At 28.1% G+C, this 20,690-nt stretch overlaps 1 protein-coding gene across 1 annotated transcript; it reads right to left on the bottom strand.

Annotated features, from left to right (window-relative positions):
• Positions 1-1,201: 1,201 nt before the first annotated feature.
• Positions 1,202-20,473, bottom strand: LOC129965468 (uncharacterized). Its single transcript, XM_056079361.1, has 2 exons — positions 20,155-20,473; positions 1,202-1,441 (listed from the first exon to the last, which is right to left on the bottom strand). The coding sequence occupies exons 1-2, from the start codon at positions 20,312-20,314 to the stop codon at positions 1,296-1,298; spliced, it is 306 nt and encodes a 101-aa protein (XP_055935336.1). The 5' UTR covers positions 20,315-20,473; the 3' UTR covers positions 1,202-1,295.
• Positions 20,474-20,690: the final 217 nt, after the last annotated feature.

Genomic DNA, 20,690 nt, shown 5'->3' with positions numbered 1-20,690 from the left:
TTTTAACAACGACGAGAAAGACGGGTGGCGGACATGCCATTGAGCGCCTACACTATTTGAACAACGACGAGAGTGGCGGGCATGTCAATGAGCGTGTGGCGGGCATGTCAATGAGGCATGTCAACCTCTTGCAAGAACGATGAGGGTGGCGGGCATGTCAGCGAGCGCCTACCCTACTGGAACAACGACGAGGGTGGCGGGCATGTCAATGAGCGTGTGGCGGGCATGTCAATGAGGCATGTCAACCTCTTGCAAGAACGACGAGATTGCTGTTCATGTCAAAGAGCGCTTACTCTATTGTAGCAACGACGAGTAGCTGACAAATCAATTCAACAAGCATCAACACCTTTTTAAATCGATGAACGCTTATTCTATTGAAGCAACGACGAGACTAGCGTACGTGTTAATTCAAGAACCACCAACCTTTCATTAAATCGGTGAGTGCTACTCATTTGGAGCAAAGACGAGCAGACTACTTTTCAATTCAACAATCATCAACCTCTTATAAATCGAAGAATGCAACTGGTACTACTATATCGGAGCAACGACGATATTAGTGGGCATGACAATTCTACATCCATCATCCACTTATTAAATCGATGAGTGCTAGTGTATTTTAGCAACGACAAGAGTAGCGTACATGTCAATTCAACATCAACCTCTTATAAATAGATGAGTGCTACTAATGCTGTTCTATTGGAGCAACGACAAGAGTAACGCGGACAAGTCTATTCAACAACCATCAACACCTTTTTAAATCAATGAAAGCTTACTCTATTTGAACAACGACGAGTGTAGCTGGCATGCCAATTCAACAAACATCAACCTCTTAAAAATCGTTGAGTGCTACTCGTGCTGCTCTTTTGGAGCAATGAAGAGAGTAGAGGACATGTGAATTCAACAACCATCAACACCTTTTTAAACCGATGAGTGCCCCTATACTGGAGCAACGATGGGTGTAGCGGACATGCCAATTCAACAACCATCAACCCCTTATTACATCAATGAATGAGAAAATATTGCACAATTTTCATATTCAAAATATTAGGATATAAAATACAAATTATTGATTAATTGAAATGCAAAAATTAATTCTTCGTAAAATACTAACTTTATGAAATTTCAAAATAATCAGATAATTTTTTATATATATAAATCAACACAATTTTATTTAATTCAAATATAAAAGATGGTTTTGAAAGAAAGGAAGTTTGTCTGGCCTGTTTCGGAAAATAATATCTCTGCGATGACGACTGTCTAATAGAGTTCTTTTATGATGGTGACGGATTTTGTTTTCACACCAGATCTGCAGTTACTTCGTTTTGCCGAAGAGAAACCGAGGGTGAGGTTAGACGTATATCCAGACGTACACTTTTGTTTCTGAATAATCCAGTCGTGTGTAGAAGAGATGCAAGCCCTCTTGAATTGATTCGTTGATTCCCTGAAAAGAGGGGGAAATTTAGAAAAAGGAATCATAATATCAGAAATAAGCAAATAATTAATTTATTAAGACTACATATAAATAAATAAACGTTTCAGAAAGGGGATAAGATTTAATTAGGAGCAGGGTTCACCTAAGATGGGGACGGCAAAGCATGGATAAACCTAAAAAGACTTCGTAAAGTGAGCACGTAAACCGAGTCCGACCTTACTAGTCCATTGCCGCCGGAAGAAAAAAGAATTCGAAGTGATTATTCTTTATAGCTTTCCAGGTGCCCTGACATGATTGGCGCCGCTATCTCTTAGAATCGAACCCAACTAAATACTTCAATTAATCACCACCCCTGAAACAAGTTTACTGCTAATATCCCTTCCTATATAATATATATGTCATGTTTGGTATAAGAATTTTAAATTATAGCAAATACTTCTTCTGTTTTCCAAAAGACATTAAAGATTTCCAAAATGCACTCGCTTCCGTTGATAAACATATAATTAACTCCATTATGCCACAACCGGTGCAGTAAACTGCATAATGTAAACACAACGAAAATAAGATTGGGTCGAACAGTAGCCACCATAACGAGTGTCTCATATATCTACCTTTCATACTTAAGTAGACCCATATCGGCGATGGGCCCAGGAGCGACATAACCATTATTGGGCCGAAAAGGAAAACAAGAACGTTTCTTGTTACAGATAACTTCTCATTCCTATATGGATGAGAGGACACCAAATGAGATTTCATTGTTAAATTATATTTTCTAATGCATCATTCTTAAAAGAATCAAAGAATGCACTGCAATATAAGACAAAATAAAAAGAAAATTAGAATGAAATAAAAAAAATGTGTAAACTACAGAAGAAGCATTGGAAGTAGATAACACCTATATAAAAATAAATAGGCAACAGTAACACTGAAAATATTAGAAATTAGAATATTTAATACAAAGATAGGATTCGCATTCAAATGCGAAAAGAGTTAATTTAATATTTTTTTTCAATTCTGCATGTTTAAAACACACGTTTATATTATTAACTAGCCGCCTTTGGCGACCAGCCGGTTCGGAAATCTTAATGCTCGTTAAAATTTTAATAATTAAATATTTTATGTAATTCCTACTTTAATAGCTTCTTCATCAAATATTTTAAAGCTTCAAATTTTGATAGTCATGTAATTCACTCATAATAATATAAAGTCCTTCAGCCATAACATAATATGTATCTCTCTAATTTTCTGTTAGTTCCGGTAGAATTTATGCTTAAAATTAAAATGGAAATGACTAAACTGCAATTAATATAATATTTTTTACTGAAACAAAGCATTTTTTTTAATAATATGATTACTGATAATAGAGTCACTGAGCGTTTAAACTTTATGGGCACTAAAGAGTATATTTCTTAAGTTATGTAATATCGCAAGAATTTGTCAACAAAATTTTCTCAGATTCATCATGAACAGGTCGATTCATTAACAATGTTTAATTTTAAATGCCTCAAACTTTAAGAAAATAAAATGAATCGTTTAAAATAATCGGTCGAAAACAGGTTTAAAAAACTACTTTAAAAACGATGTACTTAAAACTATAAGCATATACAAAAAAATATATAACTAACATAAATACAATTTAATTACAAAAGCATGCAACTAACCTAAAAATAATTTAAATAATTGAAAACAGGTTAAAAAATCTACTTAAAAAACGATGTACTTAAAACTATAAGCATATACAAAAAATATATAACTAACATAAATACAATTTACTTAAAAAAGCATGCAACTAACCTAAAAATAATTTAAATCATCCGTTGAAAGTGGTTGTCATGACAACAATCAGAACAATGCGCATGCGTGAATTTTCTTCGCCAGTTAGGTAACGCAAATGCGTGAATTTTTCTACGCCAGTTGGGGTAACGCTATGCAGATTATACATTTTTAATTTCCTTTATTCTGTGTTATTTTAATTCAAAAGTACTTCAGAATGAATCTGAAATATGGATTAATTAACAATGTTTAATTTTAAATGCATAAAACATTAAGAAAATAAACAGAATCGTTTGAAATAATCCGCCGAAAAATGTTAACCCTAGCCTCATTTCTGTTGGGAGAAAAAAAAAATAGAAGTCTTACTCATTTGGCGGTGGGGAAAATGGAAGATTTTTTTGGCGGGAAAGTTAGTTTTTAATTAATAATTAAAATTCTAATTAAAATTTCAAAAATGGGACCCCAGGTGCACATTCCCGACCTCTAAGGTATACATGTACCAAATTTGATAGCTGTAGTCAAATGACCTAGCCTGTAGAGCGCCAACACACACACACACACACATTGAGCTTTATTATAAGTATAGATTACATAACGTGTTTTCTTCCAAATGAAATATTTATTTAAAGAATTATTTATACACACAGAATCCAGAGTCGAAAATGTTTTCTTCAAGAAACCATACCAAACTTGAGTATAGTGTTGTTAGAAATTTTAAAAAATACATATGAGAACAGTTTGCTAAGTAATCGACTTGAGCTAAAAGACGAACCTTTCTGAAAAATATATAGTTTAATTTCAATAAAAAAATTAATAAGAGACATCTATCTGCAGCTTTTTGCGGTGAGTTCTTTTAGAATGAACAAAACTGTTGGCAATAACACCAACGCATGTAAAGTAAAATAAAAGGAACATGAAATGTTTTGTGAGAGAGGATATAAACATATAAATGATAAAAGGAAGTAAAAAAAATCACTGAAAACCAATAAGAAATAAAAATAATTATCAAGAAATATAAATATATAAAAAATATTCAAATGTTTTAATTTAAACATTTTCTTAGAAAAAAAAATGAAAGGATAACTGCATGAAGCTTCTGGAAATAAATATAAATGTTTTGCCAGGAAAATAAATGTAAGTGTTGAAGAATAGTATGTTACAAAATAAAATACATTAAAACTTATGCTCCAATCCTCTTGTCATATCACTGGAATTCTTCTACCAGAAGTAATTCAAGCTAATTTAAATTTTATCATAAATTAGAAACTTTAATTAAATTTTTTAATGTTATTCCAATTTTTCATGTGTTAACTCTTAATTAAAAAATAATAGTTATTGAAATAACAGAACTAATTAAGGCTTCTGAAATATTCATTAATTAAACTATTTAGTTATAAACTTTTCTAGTAATTTTTATTGAGAAAATAATTTAGTAAAATGTTTATTTCAGAGTGGAAATAAATTGTCTGGGAATAATAATGAAATTATTACCATATGTTTCCAAATATATGGTCTTATTAACATATATTTGGAATACTACTATAATGGCTTTTTTGAAACCATAGAAAACTATTTAGACCTTAAAACAACCACTTTTATTTGAACGGGTGAAAGTTATAGTCATTTTAAGTAACGCATTCCTTATTTTCTAACGAATAAACAGTAGGCAAAAAATAGATCTGAATAGATCTGATTTAGTAGATCTAAATCCTAAAAAATTACATATTTTATTTTTAAAATGACATTAGGATCGAAATTTCATTAAGAAAATTTGAATTAATCGAAATTTATGTAATGATTACAATTTTATTAATGATAAAAATAACATAAATTAACGTTACTATCCAAAGATTTATACCACATTACAAGATGTATTGCAATTCCAATTTATCGTCACATTTATTTTGTTCAACAAAATTGATATAATGGCAACTTCAAGAAAGTTTGAATTCATATTGATATTAGGTTAAATCCATATGTGTTAAGTTGTTTTAAAAAAATGACAGAAATCAAAAAAAAAATATTCATTCCTTATTTTCTTCTACCCTGGGATCAGAATAGAAGAAAATGCAGGCCTGGTTTCCTGGCACACATCTACATTAAAAAAATATTCTGATCGCTATGATACTATCGACAGATAATTGTAAAATATGCTGCTTTCTAATTTGAAACAAGTATTTCAAGAATATTATATCTTTTCGTTTGTCTCTGACAAAGAAAACTCAAAAACTCTTTTAGAAAAACCGGAAGAAATTTGGTATATGGTCTTTACATCAAATTGGTTGATTTCTGTCAAATTTTGAATGAAACTGATTCAGCAGATTCTGTCTGGCTGTTCAATTATAAATTAACACGGTAACTTCAAAATGCAGAAGGCTTGAGGGATGAAATTCGGTACACGAATTTCAAATCGATTTTGTCAATAATGTGTGTGCACTATACTAATCATGTCAAATAAACTATCATGTACTATACTAATCGTGTGTGTACTATACTAATTATGCCAAATTCAAAAACAAGTCTGTTTCAGAAGCATATAAACACGGTTCGTGTTTCAGAAGCATATAAACGTGAACACTGAAAAATGCAATGACTTAAATACATAAAATTTAGTGCATGATTCTGTGACTACATGTGTAGTTAGTTCTGTGTCAAATTTTTGTTTTAAACGGTTGGCCAAAACACATCTAAAACAATTCAATTTTTGGATATTATTAATCATATGTCAGGGATTAATCGCTAAAAAATCGGCAAGTGTCACATGACAGATTCAATAAAAATACTTAATTCGCTCCAAAGATTAATATTCCGTAACTATTTTGCATTAATTCTATGCAAGATGTTCTCTGCCATACCCAAGGCTAATAATTTTTTGCGAGGGATGGGGGACAATACCTTTATTAGAGAATATGAGTGAACGTTTTGTGAAAACCATTCAAACAAGTTATTTTTTTATTCTTCTTATAATTGATGAAAAACACAATTAAAAAATACTTTACACTACTCATCAAGTATTGAAAATGCCATCATGTATTTTTTTTATGTTTTGAGAAAATAATAAATTTTGGAATCTTTCAAAAAAATTTCACTTTTTGATATATTAAACAACGTAGAATCTCATCGTCAACTTTCAACACGATTTTGTAACGCGTGCATATCTAATGAATATTGGCACGGAAAAATCATAAAGTTTAAAGTCATCTTTCGACTAAGGCTTCATTTATCACAAGTCTCATTATCTAATTGATTCTTCAGAAACCGTCTGTTTGTATAGAAATCTACGTAGAAGTGAACTCTGGCTAAGTTTATAAAAGCACTGTTCACTTAGTTAAAAACCATCTTTTTTTAGTTCCCGCCCTCATATTATGGAATTGAATATAATTGTGATTTCATTCAGGAATTCAGTTTGAACTTCAATATCAATACAGACGTACAATACAATGTACAGATGTACATCTCGAAAGATACACTTCCACAAAGTAGATCATCATTTAACATTTGAAAGAAATTTGGTGTAGAGACCATATACCAAATTTCATTCATCTTGCTCAAAGCGTTTTTGATCTATCGTGTTCATAGACAAATGAGTGGAGCTATATAACAATATAATTCCAAAAATGCATTTCTTGCATTCAAGCCCACCCCAAACGATAAAGAATGGCCCAAATCTAGAATTCGAATCTTTGGACGATTTAAAATACTTTGTATGCAAGGAAGTAACAAATATATTTTCTAATTTCGAAGTTTCTTCAAAGAATGCTAATTAAAATGTAAACTCCTTTAAATTCTGTATAATTTATCTGGACTATGAGAATTGTTCACTTTATAGAATAAGCAACAAAAAATTTATGGAAAATTAGAACTTGATTTAACTAGTTAAGTAAACAACTGATTTAGTTCAGCTGCTCATACGAATATTAAGGCGTAGATTTTTTTTTTATGATTTCATAGTCTTTTTTTTCTCTCTTTCATACACTCAGTTTTCAAATAATTATTTCGATTTCAATAGTAAATAATGCAAAAGATAAAATGCGTTTATAAGTTATTAACTAGCCTTAACTGTATTCATTATCTGCTCAGAATTGTTTTTGAATCATTTCGCAAGTCTAGATTATGTAATGCAAAAAACCCACTGACGCATTCAATTAAGTATGTTTATCCTATTAATTTAATTTTGTCTCGTGACAATTAAGCTCTTCTTATCTCATAAGGATTATTAAGATCATTTTTAGAATAACTGGCAAACATATTAATGCTTTGATTCAAAATTATTTAAAGAAAATCTTAGAAGTTCCATGGAAGCTGCTAAGTCTTTTATTTTTTGATTATTTTGCTTATGGATTCAAGCAGTGATTTATCTAATTCCTAATTTTTAATAAAAGACTAGTATTCTCTCTGATCCATACCGACGATTAAAGCTTTTTAACAATGAATTGTGGAATTATAGCTTAGTGGAATGCAAAATATCCTTGAAATAATTCATCAACAAACTACGAAATTTAAACATACTTTATCACAATTTTTATTTGACAAATTATCGGAGAAGAATTTGTAATTGAATAATTATTTAAATAGCTGAATTTTGATTTTTAAATCCTTAATTGACTTTTTTCTGTTAAACGTCGACAAAATATGTTATTAGAATGCACAGTTATTTTTGTAATTGTTATAATTATTTAAAAAAAAGACAATGCTGTAAAGTATTAAAACTCGATTTAAGAACAATCAATTGATATGGCATATTAACACAATTCGAGGCGAACTCGTATATCGAAGTATATCGTATATCGTAAATTTTTTATATAATATGGAAATTTTTTAAAGACATTTTTTGAAGAATTATTAAAAATAACTCTGGTTGCTGTTATAGAAGCAAACTTAATTCTAGACCTAGATTAAAAAATAATTTTTAATTACCCTGGTGACAGAAATCGATATAAGGACTTTTCACCAAATAATGATTCACTTTTAAATCATCTATTCTATCTATACTTATAGTAAAGCTCAATGTGTGTGTGTGTGTGTTGGCGCTCTACATGAGTGATTTTTTTGAGTTTTTAATTAGAATTTTAATTAATTAAAAATTAAGCGAAATTTTGGCGTTTTTCTGCTATAACTTACGAAAATATTACAGCACAAAATTAATTTTTTTACCATAATGAAGTTCAAAAAATAATCTTTTCAATGATACTAATGTTTTAACGAACAAATTAAATTACTAATTTTAATGAATTTTTAAAAAATAATTTAATTATATTTTTTAAAAATTTATTTCGCGCAAAATAAAGATGAAATTTAAGCTGCACGAGCACGTTGCACGTTAATGGGGGAAAATTAACTTTTATTAAAGAGTTGCCATCTTATTTACAAAAGCTCAAATTAAAAAGTAAGTTAACTAACATTCTAAATTAAATATATAAAAATGTAATTTTCAGCACATGTCTGTATGAAATGAAATAAATATGAAACATGATATTTTTGGAAAAGTAAATGCAAGGAAAGGTTTTCCATAATTTTTCATAATACCTATGCTACTAATTCATTTAAACAGTTTTATTTCAGGCAAATACGGTTTAAAATGCACTAAATATCTACTCTAACAGTTAATTTGTAAACCTTTATAACAGACATATATCTGTTAACAAATGGTCTAAATGAAATAAATAATTACATTTTATATAATCTGAGTCAATAAATGCTAATGAATTATAAATTTTAAATTTTTACAGATATCTTGTGTCTTGTGAATCACATTTAACAAAATTTTCTTAAGACGCTAATGTTTTAAATAAAAAGAGTTGCACTCCAACCAATTAAATAAATCACTAAAGCTAATCGATTTATAAAAATTTCAATATCACCAAGGAATAAAGAATTGTATAAAATCTAGACTTCATAAGTATATTTATAAACTGTATATAGTACATTTATAGACTGCATACGGTTTTTCATATATAGATCGAAACAAAATAAAATATTGTTATTCACAACATTTAAATCCTTTTGAAAGCAAAATTAAAAACTGCAATTTATCATGTTTCTGAGAAATTTTTGTTGAATAAAGCATAAATTAGGAAAATTATGATATTGAGATACTGTATAAATTATGAAATAGTACACAAAAGATTTAAATGCTGAAAGACTCTTGTTTTCAGAACACATATTGAAAAAAAAATGTTTGGTTTCAGTAAAAAAATGTTTTTATATTAATTGTAGTTTAATCACTTCCAATTTAATTTAAAATTGAAATTTTACAGAAGTTTAGACATATTATGAATTAAGGTCTTTATAACAATGTTAGTGAATCATATGGCTATCAGAATTTGAAGCTTAATATTAGCGAACCGGCTGGTCACCAAAGGCAGAAAGTACTTATAATAAAGCTCAATGTGTGTGTGTGTGTGTGTGTGTGTGTGTGTGTGTGTGTGTGTGTGTGTGTGTGTGTGTGTGTGTGTGTGTGTGTGTGTGTGTGTGTGTGTGTGTGTGTGTGTGTGTGTGTGAAAAAATCACCTTTTATCAGTGTTGTCATCATATTGACTAAAGTTGAAATTAAAAAATAAATCAATTGTTATTGCAAAATAAACATATAAAGTTGTAATTTTCAGCACGTGTCTGTATGAAATAAAATAAATATGAAATAGGATATTTTATAAAAAGTAAATGCAAAAAAAAATATTTCTATGATCTTTTACAATATCTATATTATTAATTCAATGAAGCAGCTTTATTTAAGGTAAATATGATTTAATATATATCTTTTTCAATTCTAGGCCCAATGGCTAATTTGTAAACCTTTAATAATAGAAATGCATGTATTCTAAATGAAATAAATAATTATATTTTACTTAACTTGATTCAATAAATGCTCTGATAAAGTATGAATTTAATTTTTTTTCTAAATACTCTGTTTTATGATTTATATTTAACAAAATATTCTTGAGACACTAATATTTCAAAAATGTTTCACTCCAATCAGCTAAATCAATCACTAAAACTGACTAATTAATGAAAATTTGACCATTATTATTTAATTTTAAGCCACTTCATCCACCGTCTCAAAGATGATACCCCAATCAGCGCCCAGGAGTTCTTCCAGACTGATTGCCCTATTATTATGAAAATGTTGATTGTTCCAAATTACTCTACTCAAAACTTCATAATTCAATCATATTTTATAGTAGAAGATAGTAACCTTCATTTACTTATTTAAAAGTTGTAGTATCAAGAATATTTCGCAGAATATGATTCCTTAGTACCAAAGGATTGTATAAAATTTAGATTTCATAATTTTTTAACTATATTTATGAACCAAAACAGAATAAAATTCTGTTACTAATGTCATTTAAATCCTTTTGAAAATAAAACCAAAAACTCAATTTTATGATGAATCTGTGAAATTTTTGTAGAAGAATTTTTAATATACTTAATAAATTATGAAAATTATTTTGCAGTGAACTTAAAACTTAAATGCTGAACGATTCGGTTTCAGTACTCAAATTTTTAAAAAAATTTATGATTTTAGTAAAAAATGTTTTTTAATATTAATTGCAGTTCAATCATTCCCACTTTAATTTAAAGTAGAAGTTCTACGGGAACTGACAGAAAATTAGAGATACATAGAACATTTTGGCTCAAGGGCTTTTTAATAGTATGTGTGAATTATATAATTATCAAAATTTGAAGTTCAAAATATTTTGATGAAGAAGTTATTAAAGACAGGTTACATAAAATATTTAAATGAAAATTTTAACAAACATTAAGATCAGCGAACCGGCTGGTCGCCAAAGGCTACTTGTATTTAGTAAGAAAAGTACCAAAACAATTTGATTAATATTCTAATGGAAAAGTTTTAATGTAGTGTCTTTATTTTATGGTTTATATTTACGGTTGTCAAAAAATGCTTTTGAAAACAAAAAGTTATTTCATTATTTAAGGCACAAACATTTATCACTGAATTAGTTTCTTTTTCTACAATGTCCATTAATTCATTTGTCAGTCACGGGTGAGCGCTACCACATTAGAAAGAACAACAGCATATTCGAGGTCAGAATTTTCCAAAATCCCATTGAGTGCACGTACATCGGGTGTATATTTCATAGGTTGAATCTAAAAATGCATTTACCTCTCTATTAACTCAAAAGGGGGATTTTCACTAAAAATCTTAAACTTAATCAAAACAAAGGCATCGATAATTCATTTAATTTTGTTAAAAATCCGCGGCTTCATGATAAAAAATGAATTTTTAAAAATAAACAAGAATATTCAGGGTGTCGTGAAATAGAATGACGATTTTCGAAAATGCATAATAGGAAAACTGTTAACAATTATTGCAGCAAATTCATATAATAGAGTATAAATTTTTTCTCCCATAATTTTTGGTTTTAGTTTCAAAAGTGGTCGATAGATGGTACTGCAAATCCTTTATCTCTTTTTTCGCATGCGAATCAACAAAATATAGTCTCAAGAAGGGATTACAGTTTTGACTTTCTAAGGAGTATTCTATGAACAGCAGATTCTGTAGGAATATTTAGAGAATATTGTATTCGTTGAAGGACAGGATTTTTTTTTCATTGAAATTCCGTCTATTGGAGAGGGGAGTATTACAGCAACAAGATGGAACTTTCAGTGCGAATTCCAAATCGCTAAAAGCCCAATACAGCGAAGTAATTGTACAAGAAATTCAAATGAACCGATAATTTTGCAGATGAGAAAGTCGAAAATGTTGGACGACATCGTTAAAATATTACAGAAGCAAATGTGCAGACCTTTGAGGGAAAAATTAATTGCACGTTTCCCTAAAAAATTAGTCAGGTAAACTGCAGTAGGAAGTCAGGTAAGCGAAACGGTGGCGCATAAGATAATGCGTGTTGGCTAAGTTTTGTACCCGTACAAAATTCACAGCAACCGCTACATTCCGCCCCCCGCAGAGAAAAGAAATACGTTTACGACTGAATTGTTCAACTTGATTGACGGTAACAATGTTGATGTGAACTCTATATGGTTTTCAGATGAAGCATATCTCCATTTCGATGGATTCGTCAGTAAGCTAAATTGGTTAATTTGGGAGGGAAACTGAGACCTTCATTTGTGTGTTCCAAAATCAGTCTATTCTTTAAAAAGAAAAGAAAAAAAGAAAAAGGGCAGCTGTTTCCAGTAGGAGTATTTTGACGCCTTTCTCTACATGATACAATGACTTCAAAATGATATATTCAAATTTTGCATGATTTTTTTACCATTGATGGTCGAACCATCCGAAACATCCTGGTTTAGACAAGATGGCGTTAAGTGAAGTTTTACTGGTGACGTTTCCCGTTTCTTAGAAGAATAGTTTGATAACCGCGTAATTGCTTTAAATTATAAAATGCATACCCCATTTTCTTTTAATGTTTCACTAAAATCTTTTATTATTAATTTCATTTAATTTCTTAAAAATTAAAAGACATTTGGAACATTTCAAATTATAATATCATTTTGGGAAAAGTCATTAAGATGTACTCTTTTTCCCTCTTAATCCTTCAAATATTCATTTTACTTAACAATGCATTTTATAACACTATTAGTTGAATATAAACATATATTTTGGTGATTAAACGATAGAAATAAAATTGCACGTTTTTGTCCATTTTTGCTTATTTCAAAGTCCACTGTCCCCTTAAGAATAATTTTTTGTTATCTCGTTTTCAAGTGCTGTTTTTAAATTTTATTTAAAGTTTTTTAAACTCAAATTTTTTGATAAAAGAATTTATTGTGGTCCCGACAGTTTTAAAGCATCTAAATGCTTTTTCTTTTAAGCACCTTTTTTTCATTTTTTTTAATTTTGTTGTATTATTCGTCTATAAAATCATCTTTTATTTTATTAGAACCTAAAAATTTCTGTATATAGGTATTTCTATAAAATATGTAAGAGTAACCAAATTCATTAGGACTAAGTATTTATTCCGTTTGAATGTTGTGAACCTAATGAATGGAAATAATGTTTAAGTTAAATTATGAATATCTTTATAAGTATATATAAATCTTCAGTCTGCAATAGCAGTTTTGAAATTCTCAAAACAAACTGTTTCCTCTTTACTATGGAATAAAATATAATAGGGACAAATTTTAATTAAAATTATTAAAAATTCTAAGATCTAACACATTAGTAAAAGGGCGTGTTTAAAAACCGTTTTTATTATATTCATACTATTTTACATAATTTATCCGAGTCTAAATCATCTGAAAAACGGAGTTATCCAAAATTGTTTTCATTTGGATCTAGTACTTCCTAAACTCGGCTCTGAGAAGTCTTTTCCGATTCTTGTTTGGGGTTTTTTTACCCATACATTATACTGTTTCATCATTTATTGCAGAGATAGCGAATCTGTGCCAAGCGTGCCATCGAGGGCGCGCGACACTATATTTCAGGCACACCGCCTAACAAAACGATTTATATTTTACGGTTTGAAAAACGGCTTGCATGTGACTTCATTTGATAAACTGAATTTGTTCCAATTCGATTGGATGGAAATCAAAGAATTTGAAATGCAACTGGTTGATTTCCAGTCTAATTCAAAGTGGATTCAAAAATTTATTGAAACCAGGAAAAGGAATTGATTGAAACAGAAAGGTTAACAAGCAATATAAGTAAAAATGCCAACAACGAAAATTTTGGAAACATTGAATTGTTTGAAGAACCTGGCTCATTCTAATTTACGCATATTTTCATCTCTGCCTGCGAGTCATTTTCAGAGAGGAATAACATTAAAGACTCGCTTAGAAACCGTTTGGCAGATGACATGAATTCAGCGTGCATTCTGAATATCTTACAATCCTAATATAAAATTATTTATCATCTAATCTACAACAACAGAAGTCACATTAATGCTACTTTAATTTGAGGTACACCTATAATTAAAATTACTACTATACAGTGTAAAATGTATTTTCTCGTAGTAAATAAAGAATTTTGAGTTGTTGGTATTTAATTTTATTATCTTCCTAAAAATCACAAGGCAAAATTATTTGATGGGCACGTCTATACCTCATTAGACATTTTCTAGAAAAATGGCATGTTGATCCATAAAGGTTCGCCACCCCTGATCTACTGCAACAAATTTAATAAAAAAAACTACTGATTAAAAAGCCTACTGTGAAAAAAACTGGGGAAAAAAGATTAATATCTTTCAAAAAAGTACCACTATAATAAATTTTGAAAGGCAAATTATGCCAAATACAATGAAATGCACACTATTAGTTGAAAAATAACTAACTTTTTACAATAAACACAATCGTAATGATTCTAGCATCAGCCAGCTTCCATAGACTAAGGAAGGAAAAGTTTCGCTCATGCCTAATACACATGAAATATTGTTAATATTTTATTATTACTGCTCACTATAATTGATAACCAATAATTTCAATACCTTATTTGCTCTATCTGAGGATTAAGAACTTCGAATACCAGAACTATTTAAAAAGAGTCCTTTGACTTACATCATAATAAGTGTCAACATTTTGCCGACAATTTAATTTCTATTACACCAATCAAAGTTATTATAATTCATAAATGTATGTTGTAAATTTTGTGGGAATTAAACGATGTAACTGAACTTTAAAATTATATATTCAGCCAAGGATTTGATTTTGCTAAGATTTTGAATTATAGATAGATTGCTTAATGGGTAACTTTTCCCACATATAGACATTTTAATATCATTATTTTGATTTTAATTATGCTCTACTGAACAATATGGTAACTAGCTCCTTGGGCAAGCCCACAAACATACATACTAATGAAATCATTAAAAGCTGGAGCATTTCAACAGCAAAATGCAAGAAAAATGTATTTAATCAGCATAGATTTTAAACACACAAATGTAGAATCTGAAAAGTATTTTTCGGCCAGAGGAATTATATTGCCCAAAAATTTGTTCAAATTTAGGATTTAAAAAATTGCTTATTAGTCAATATTTTTATATGCTTATTTTTAAGCCATTCTGACGTATATTAGGGACGTGCAGAAATTTATTTACTTGATTATATAATTTAGAGTTGCAAGTTTGTATAATTTTAATGTTTGTATAAATTATGCTAATAATACAATAAAATCTGCCGGTTTTGATACTTAATTTATTGCAATGTAAATTGGGTATTCAAGTTATAAACATGCAGAGATTACTTTTATGTAATTTAATAAATCTATTCAAAGATTCATACTCAAAAATTATCAAGCATAAAAATTATCAATCATCATTCAGCTTTTAGGAAGAGCAAATGAACTTAAAGTCAGCGTCAATCTGATATTTGCCTGGACATTAAATGAATGGAAATGGAATATTTGTAAAAGTTGCCTTAATGATATTCTCGAAATCTAAAGAAAAAATCTATATATTGAACAAATGCAATAAAAATAATTAATTCAAATATTCATATTACTTCGAATATTTAAAATACTTTGAGTTTTAATAAACTGCTTTAATCGAATATCATCATTTTTACATGCTATTAATCCACATACTGCGAATAATTAGGTTTAAAAAAATCATGTAATTTAGACAAAAATCACATAATCAAATTTTATTTAGAAAAAAAAAGTGGGTAGCTTCGCGATAATACTTGCCATTTTATAAAAGAACTGCGCATAGTAATCAAAACCATTGCTCAAAGTTATAATCATTTTCTGAAAGAGATGCGCTTAAATTATTTTCATCAGTTTCTAATAAATTCCGAAATATCTATTGCGAAACAAAAATTCAGGTTGATTGATTGCATGGCTGATGTTCAATGTCAGTTCGACTAGGTTTTCTGGAGAATTATGCAAAAAATGCATAAATCTGAAATTCTCAGCATAATTTTGATTATTCTGTGTGCGATGTTTTAAGCTATGTCTATAAGTAACCAACATAGAAAGTTGATACTTTTTCTTTCCCATCCGACTGGCTGATTGGAATTTTTGTCAGCAGTGGAATAGATCTGTCATTAAAGACATTATAAACATGCAAAGAATATCTTAACTACATTTGACATAATATGCGATGTTTTTGAACTAACTGAAAGTAGTAAAACTGAAATTTAATAATTTAAAATTAGGCAAATTAGTCTTAGCCGTATATTAGGTCATAAACAGAAATTAGTAATTCAAATCCTTAATACTTAATATGAATATCTTATTCAGCAAAATTAGCATTTTTAAATACACTAATCACTATTTATATATCCAATAACTTTCAGAAATGGTAGAATTGTTTTGTTTTTTTCGAGAATAAATATTTCTAGAAAAATATTTTTTATTATTTACTGCCCAAGATGCAATTAAAATAAAAGAATTTGTACAAAACAGTTGTTTTTGTGCAGTGACAAATAAAATTACAAATACGAATATTTCAATTTATCATAATTTTATGTACAAATTATTTTTAAAAAGATATATACATATTACAAATTATGCAGCATTATTTACATTAAATTCAGATAAGAAATTAATCGTATTATACAAGAAAAAAATTAAATATTCATTATATATATATATATATATATATATATATATATATATATATATATATATATATATATATATATATATATGTAGCGCAATGGATTGAAATGAGTAAAAAAAATTGAAAAAGAGAAGAAACGAAATTTTTTAAATAATTTTATATCTATTATCAGTCTTAATTATTAATGGAAATCCAGGAAATTGTTCAAATATTGGTATAAATTTTACATTCAACTATTATAAGACAGGAACGCAGAGAACACGGATACTTATAAAAAATTGATAAAATAATTTTTCAATAATTCTAATATTTATTTATGCTTTCTAATTAAAGCAACAACTGTGTATTTAAATACTTCAAATATTATTAAATTCAGTAAATGATAGTATTCAATAAAATATTTCAGAAGCAAATGTGATAAGGAAACTTTTTAAAAAAATAACTACATCAAAGATTCAGTCAATGTAAAAATGTGATTATTAACGGAATTCAAGTAAATAATTAACTTCAGGTATGGTTTACTATCAGCATATCAAAAAGTTATAACAGAAAGTCAAGAATAATAAAGTTATTTCCCTAAAAATTAATTAATTATTACAATCTAATGCAAAATGATTATTTAATATAAACTTTTACAAGAATCTAATTTTATTTGAGATATCATGAATTGAATTAAAATGTTTCTTTCCAGGCAAAACTTTTATTTCGTTGAAAAAAAATAAATTCGGACGGGATTTTTGTATGATGGTAGTATAGCTTTAAGATATTCATTCAGTAAAATTTTAAAGTGCAATATGCAGCCACTTCGAGAAAATAACCCTCAAACTCTGAACATAGTGGGTAATATGAATTCCTGATGGAGCAATCGGGATAACATCCGTGTAGTGCCTGCGTGACCAATGTTCTAATCTAGACTAGCTATTTTTTTTTCTTTAATCTCTTTCCAAAAACATTTCACAATTTGCAAATAATTTTAATAAGTATGCTTTAAATTTTTAATGCATATAAAGTGTTCATTCTATTAACTGTTGAATTATAATTTTATTTTTTAAAAGAAAAATAAATTTAGATGTCTTTTTAATACAAAAAATATATTTAAAACGAATTAATAACTGACAGATATTTCACTTTAATATATTACTAATTTTAATATTATTTCTTTTAATTTAATTTTAATACATTTTTTAATTTTTTGCAAAGGTAAACTTTTATTTTCCTAATTTTTGAATTAGAATTTAGTTTTTATAAGAAAAATAATAATAAATATAAATATATTTTTTAAATGTTCAAAATTATATAAGTTATCAATTTATCGATAATTTCAATTAATATATTATTTATTTCTATATATAAAAATTAATTTTTTTCTCTCAATACTCAAATTATAATTTAATTCTTAAAAGAAAAGTAATTATAAATATAACAGCATTTTTTTAATTAAATTTACTCAGTTTCTCTAGAAATTTGCTATTTTCAATAACATAAAACAACCGAAATGGTATTTATCTTAGGATCAATGGTAACAAAAATTTATCTTAATATTCTGCACAATTGATAATTAAAGATTGTTCACAAGAGCAACATTAAATAGATCTATAAGAAAACAGGATTCGTCTGCATTAAAAAATATTTGCCTTTCGTCAGAAAGTTGGGCAATGTACAATGTTATTATTGTATTACGTTGTTAAAAAATTTGAACCATCTGCCTTTGCATTCAATAACTTAACGCCTACTTTCCATTTCTTTTCGATTTTAATATTGCGAAAATCGTTAAATACTACATTTAATGAATTATCGGCTGCTTTCTAGTTTTCATAATGAATGCAGTTTCGTGGAATTAGAACAAATAATTTAACTTTATTGAAATAAAAAAAATGTAAAACTTCTCATATTTTAAGATTATAAAAATTATTTAAATTATTTATCATCTTCATAGTTATATTTATATCTTAACGTTTGAAAATTTAATTATAAATAAAATTCCACTACCATGTGAATGAACATAGTTTTGAATGAAAAATTAGTAACATATCAAATTGAAAATTAATGATTCTTTTTTTTTTCAACGTCAAACTTATTAGCAAAACGTATTTCAGAAGTAAATGCAGTGTATTTTAAAATATGCTGGCTATATAAATTCTAATTTGGTTTTGGTAATACTCGACTAAAGCTAGGTATAAATACTTAGCATTTTGATTATATCAAGTATGTAATAAGATGTGGTCAAATATCATTGTAACATGACTTAATAATCTAAAGTCTCAACCATTCATAAGTAAGACATTGTATCATTTTGTATATTTAATTATAAATAGAAATATGTTTAAAACTCAGAATTATTTTAATTCGTCACTCCTTTAAAAGTTAACCTTCAATCCAAAGGGGAAAAAATGAAAAAAAAAAAATATTTACTTAAACGTTTATCTATCATTACAATGGTTTTTCAGAAAACGACCAAAATTCAAACAGTGATAAAAATAACAATAATTTCAAAATATGTCACAACTTGAGGAAATCATTTGGGATCAAGTAAATATAGTTTTCACAAAAAACACATGAGACCTCTGATGTGGTCAATGGAGCAATAAGTTCCATGAACCATAGAATGTACAGTAGTAGTCAAGGAAGAAGCATCATATAGAATGTATAATAGTGTATAGTACTTAGCAGTAGCATCATATAGTTAAAAATACAGTAGTTAAAGATGCAATAGTTTTAACTTTTATAACTCATTTTTGGTTTGAAGGGAAAAATTAGAGTTCACATATAATAAAATTAATTTAACTATCATATACTCACACTAATAACATTTTTCAACAATCAATAAATTTATAAAGCAGCATTAATTTTGAAATAATTACTTTTCAGCGGTGAAATCAGTAAATGAATTTATTCAGTTCAATTAGAATTTTTTTAAAGAAGTTTAACTAACTTATCGGCAAATTGTTATAAATATAAAAACTTCCAAATTTTTTTCATTGTATATAATGAAATAGTTCAATCTGTCCAAGGAACAACATTCTCAAATCCCAAATTTTGAATTAATGATGCAAAATGAAAATCTAAATCGGGGGAAATGTCTTAACTGACTAGATCTTTTTCAGCAAGATGCAAGATGAAAATTCAAATAATAATTACCGTGGACAGTTCATAATGTATTGAATTCAATATATAACGACATAAAGTATAAATAAAATTATATATATGAATTAATGGCTTCATTAATGTATTTCATTCTTTCAGCAAGTTTTTAACCTAAGCTTCATTTTATTTTTATTTCTAGAAAATAAATTAATTTAGAAACAAAATTCTACAAAACTTCTAATGTCTTTCTCTAACTTATCTTTAAAATTTGTCAGAAATCTTGATTTTACGATAGAAGGATTTTAATTTTGAATGCCTTAAGACGAATAAAAGTCAAGCACAGTTCTTAAACACCATAATTTAGAAGTTTCTTATAAAATATGTACTTACATTTAGCCTGGTTGGTAGGGAGTAGGATTCGCTTCATTTGAGTTGTGAGTTCGAAGCCCACCGGCCGAAGACTCTTTGTGCACATGATGGTTATTACACGTATTATTCTGTCGTAACCGCTAAGTAATCCAAGTCGAGTTGCACATGGTGGCTGCTGCATGTCTAAATCAGTGGTAGCCGCAAAGTCCTCCAAGTCGGGAAACACATAGTGGCTGCTGCACGTATAAATCTATGGTAGCCACAATGTCCTCTAAGTCGAGACAATACCACTGGGGGTACTAGATCAGAGGCGATCGTTCTGATTCAGGTCTAAATTAACGATCTGTGAATGAAATGTCTGAATGAAATCCGCCTCGGGAAAAAGGCTGTGATGCATGAGTAGCTAAAATTTATTGTTGGCACTACTGAAATAAGAGACATTAAATCTCGGCTTAAAATCGGGCTTGACTGTAACTGTTACCATAAGCAACAACACTTTTATGTAATCCAAAAGAAAGTCTTCTTATACTATAGCAAATGATAATAGGAATAGAGCA

The sequence above is a fragment of the Argiope bruennichi genome, chromosome 4, assembly GCF_947563725.1.
Source record: "Argiope bruennichi chromosome 4, qqArgBrue1.1, whole genome shotgun sequence".
Lineage (NCBI taxonomy): Eukaryota > Metazoa > Arthropoda > Arachnida > Araneae > Araneidae > Argiope > Argiope bruennichi.
This window is presented reverse-complemented; position numbering and strand designations above follow the sequence as displayed.